This window comes from Vicia villosa, linkage group LG6, assembly GCF_029867415.1.
Source record: "Vicia villosa cultivar HV-30 ecotype Madison, WI linkage group LG6, Vvil1.0, whole genome shotgun sequence".
NCBI lineage: Eukaryota > Viridiplantae > Streptophyta > Magnoliopsida > Fabales > Fabaceae > Vicia > Vicia villosa.
The window spans coordinates 29,221,120-29,225,713 of record NC_081185.1 but is presented as its reverse complement, the minus strand read 5'-3'; the positions used below and the strand labels follow the sequence as shown (position 1 = coordinate 29,225,713).

The window sequence follows — 4,594 nt, the reverse complement described above, 5'->3', positions numbered from 1 at the left end:
TTACCTCAAAGAAACCGAATCGATGCAAAAAGACACTGAGTTTAGGTCTGAAATAGGAAATCATGAAACCAACACCGAGTTCAGCCAATGCAGCTACACGATGATGATTTTATTGGTTGAAGCACGATACTAAGTCACTTAAAAGCAACGCTGCCGCAAACATAACTTCTGAACTGTAATAAAAATCAGAAATCAATTGAACATATGGAAAGAAAGTTTAAAATAAAGCTACAAATAAAATTGTTAAGAAATATAAATATTTGTAAAGAAAAACCTACAAGATGCACTGCTCTGTTGACTTCACGTCCAGACTGTTGTCGGAAGTTGCGATTTAAGCTTGTAGAACTTTTCAATCTGGTGACAGTCTCTAATAAAATCCTTGGGAGTCAGATCTTGGTCTTTTTATTGGCACAAACCTCGATCTTGATTGTGATCTTGATTGAGCCTTCCAGGGTGATGGTGAAGGGGACTTTGAAATCATGATATACCATTATGCCCAAAGAGAAAATAATTTCACAGTGAGTTGAATCCAAAACAAATGTATGTGCAAGTGTAACTTCATAAGCATTGAATGTCATGCTCAGAGAGAACAATTTCCATGAAGCAGGACAATCTACTTCAAGCAAATTGTATGGCTGTAGAAAAAGAGCAGTAGTTATACAATTTGTGTAATTATGTACAAACTCATCAAAGTACGTCCACGCGCCTTCCCAAACAAACTCATCAAAATAGCAGGTAGAATTGTAGAATATCGAAGCCTCAGAACTACCTGCACTAAAAAATATTTCATTTTAACAACACTCAAAAAGAGCATGAGCAAGCCAACTACTATGACCATTTTCCTATAAATCAATGCCTGTAAAACATAATGAATGACATATAAAAATATTGGTAAAATACCAATGAAACTATTCAAGACATACAAAATGATAAAATAATAAAATACTCCGTCGTTTTATCGAATACCTTATATGCACCTTACCACATTCTCAACAATAATAAAATGTCCCTTTCTTTTATTAGAAAACTATTCAATCCTACATAAAATGAAAAAACAAAACAATAAAAACATGAAAAAGTGTAAAATATAATTTGTTCCAATTCAGTTCAACCATCTATACCCTTCCTTCATTACTCATTATTCCGTGCGAAGAAGACGATGGGAGCAGAAACTGAAACGAAGGAAAATCACCAAAAAGAGACGCCAATCGCTTCTCCATCTACCCTCACACAAGACCAGTTCCTCTCATGGAAGCGACACAAGGTCTCTTCTTTTTCCCCCTTTCCCTTTTTAATTAGGTTTCTTTTAACATTTCAATTTTGTGTTTTTCTACAATAATTTATTGAATTCTTGTTATCATTTTTTATAAATATTTAAATTATGATTGTTATGAGGTCCATAATTAGGGAAAACAATATTTTTATCTGTTAGAGGGTAGTTTTTGAAGGTTCAAGACTTTGGTAAGCTACTCAGTATTGTTGTTTCAACCCTATAATGCAATTAGACCAGTGTCATTTAATATCGGCCACGGCGGCGCCATTGTGAATATCAATGGTGATGTTATATATCACCCGATATTGTGAATTTTTGCGCCATAGTAAGCTATGCTGGCGCCATAAAGCAGCCGGTATGGCTGGATTTTGGCGTTCCTCCATGGACCACCATCGGCCATTGATGACACCGTTAAAGACCACTTTAACAATGTGTGGTGCATTTAAAGTAAATATTATAGGAACAGTTTTCTGTTCAAAATGATGATGAAGAGATTACTTGGTTGAACAGGTTGAAGCATTTTTAAGATAATCGTTTGTGAGAAATTTTGCTGTATTCTTGGGAATTGCCAATTTAATCCTTTCTCTAAATTGCTAGTATCTGGATTGCTTTCTGCAGGACGCTGCTGCATCAGCCAGAAAAGCTGAAGCCTCAAGGAAGCGGGCAGATGATATTGCTGCTGGAACCGTCCAAATGAATGGCCGGGAGCTGTTTCTGCATGAACCATGGGTGTTTGATGACTCACGTTTTTGAGGTTTCTTTTGGTTGGCTCAAAGAGTTCTTCATGGTCCTGTTCATGGTCATGGTCATGTTCATTCTTGTAATGAGGTAGGGTTCATCAATGATTTATCATTATATCTGTGATAGAAGTACTTCCTTTATCAGACCTTTTTATGTATCAATAGATTTTTGAAAATATGAAGTTTGTGGCTTTGGCATAGAAACTACATTGGAAAAATATGTTTCTACATAAGAACAGGGTGGATCTTTCTCACGTCAAAAATGTATACCCCACATTTCTTGTCATGTATGAAAAAATGTTTCTGCATAATATGAAAGGCCAAAATTGTATTTCTGAAAGATTATTTTGAAATTTTGCTTTTTTTGAATCTGCAATTAACTATTTTATTTATTATGGTAATGAAGGTGTTTCGTAGCTCTATACTCGGTTAACTCAATGCACGAGCAATTTTTAAATAAAAAATTAAAATTGAATTAAAATAGTAAAATTTGTCCACATACGATGTTTCACTATTTCTCCTAAGTTGAATGTTTGGAACTAATTTCCATGATAATGATGATATGAATCATAAAAATTAATTATAGTCGGTTCGGGTATACAACTTTGCGGGTAGAACATTGAAAGTTCGATGTCCGAACTAATTGTTATTGAGTTTCATTGGGTTGGCTCCTTGTTTACCCGAATTAAAAAAACGGTTCATCCCAAACACCATAGTTTGGTTAAGATTCTAGTTTGGTTAAGATTCCAGTTTGACTTGGATTTCCCCGAACCACTTAACACTCTTACCTCGAGGTCTATAAAATAGCATTAACACACTCCTCCAGTTTATAGTGACAACCAAAAACTGTAGGATTAATGACATTTACTAATAATTTTTGATCTGCCATTAAAAACTTTTGTCACTATATGTAAACTTATGGAAGGTTAATATATATTTTAAAACTAAAGAGGATGTCAGAATCATTTTAATGGACCTCACGAGAGAGCTGTGTATGGTTTTCTCTTGTAATAATATAGATTATATTTAAATAATTTATTCAAACACTTCAAAACTGTCTAAACCTATTCTCTTATATAACTTCACATAAGTAAAAGGATTTTAAATTATAAATAAAAATAATCTCTCTATCTAAATTCCTCCAAGTTTTTCACTCAAATAAGAATGACAAGGGATACCCGTGAATAAAATACTAATCTCATGCTATGTGCCTCGATTAAATAAATATGATATTCGTATCAGTCTTATGCCCGATATCCATCAGACTGGTATTTATAGATTTTGAAATATTTGCAGATAACCATGTAAATCATTATTTTTTTAAAGACATTTTTTTATGATAAAAATTATAGTTAATTAAAATTTATTTATCCTCTTTTAAAAAAAGTAAAATAATTTTAAATCTAACACCTTATAGTAATAATAATAATAATAATAATAATAATAATAGTAATAATAATAATAATAATAATAATAATAATAATAATAATAATAATAATAATAATAATAATAATAATAATAATAATAATAATCTATTACCATGGGTATTAAAAATTTTATATGTGGCACAAGTGTAGTATACACAACCTAATAACTTCTCTGTTCGGTTAAGAATTAGAAATAGAAGATGAGACGGTGGAGTTATATCTCGTTATGGTGGAGCAATACTTCCGATACAACAGATTAATGAGATCTGCAAAGTTAGCATTTCAACGCTAGTCAGTGAGAGAAAATGAGAAGCAATGTGTGAGTAGAAATAAATTAGAATACCTGAAATGACAGTTTTCCCCTTATATATCAACAACGATTAAAATCGTTCGTGCATGGTGCAATGTATTGTGTAGACAACCTTCTAATTGAAATGGACGGTGATTGATTAGTTGGAGAGCAAAGTTGTTTTCTTGTGTTATGTGCACCTTTTTACTAAAAGTTCGCTCTTGAGCTTTTTCATTATATTGTGGACAATCCAAAATAGTTTTCCCATAAGCCCTTATTCTGATTTTATAGAATGAGGGCTTCACAGTGCACACCTTTAGATTGAATGTTAACCGAAGCAAGTAAAGAGTCTTAACATGAAGTCACTAGCATGAGAAACAAATGCATACAATGATTTCTCTTGGTCAGTGATGTGTCGCAAGAAAGTCTTGCAAAACACGAGTATTGCCATAAAATACGACATAACAATTCATGGTTTAGTGTAACCTTCAAATTGTAATTAAATTCAAGTGGAGTTGAAGTAGAAACAATACATTAGTAAGATATAGATTATAATCTATACCTTACTAATCTATTGGGAAAATGATGTTACTAACATACTTGACAAATGCAAAACTACCATTGGGAAAACTAACTTTACAGGCTTAATTTTGTAATATGAGCTAAATCATGTAAAGAAGAACACACATGATAATTTGCACCATAGTTCAAGGTCCAATAATTAGTGTTTTAACTAACTTATTTGAGCTATTGCAAATTATACTTGAGGAGGACTCAACAAGGGAATGATTGTGAGCCACAGATGAAGTTGAAACTTGGTTAGTGGTGGAAGCCAAAACTGGGTTTATAAATTTTTATTTAGAAA

General features: G+C 32.4%; 1 protein-coding gene across 1 annotated transcript; it reads left to right on the top strand.

Annotated features, from left to right (window-relative positions):
• Positions 1–1,078: 1,078 nt before the first annotated feature.
• On the top strand, positions 1,079–2,353 carry LOC131611388 (uncharacterized). The gene is made up of 2 exons (XM_058883420.1): positions 1,079–1,264; positions 1,892–2,353. The coding sequence occupies exons 1-2, from the start codon at positions 1,160–1,162 to the stop codon at positions 2,024–2,026; spliced, it is 240 nt and encodes a 79-aa protein (XP_058739403.1). The 5' UTR covers positions 1,079–1,159; the 3' UTR covers positions 2,027–2,353.
• Positions 2,354–4,594: the final 2,241 nt, after the last annotated feature.

Bases quoted from the DNA above. Each gene is read 5' to 3' on its own strand.
- LOC131611388 (XM_058883420.1), top strand. From the start codon at position 1,160: ATGGGAGCAGAAACTGAAACGAAGGAAAATCACCAAAAAGAGACGCCA. The intron at 1,265-1,891 runs GTCTCTTCTTTT...TGCTTTCTGCAG, and splicing joins TCTCATGGAAGCGACACAAG to GACGCTGCTGCATCAGCCAG.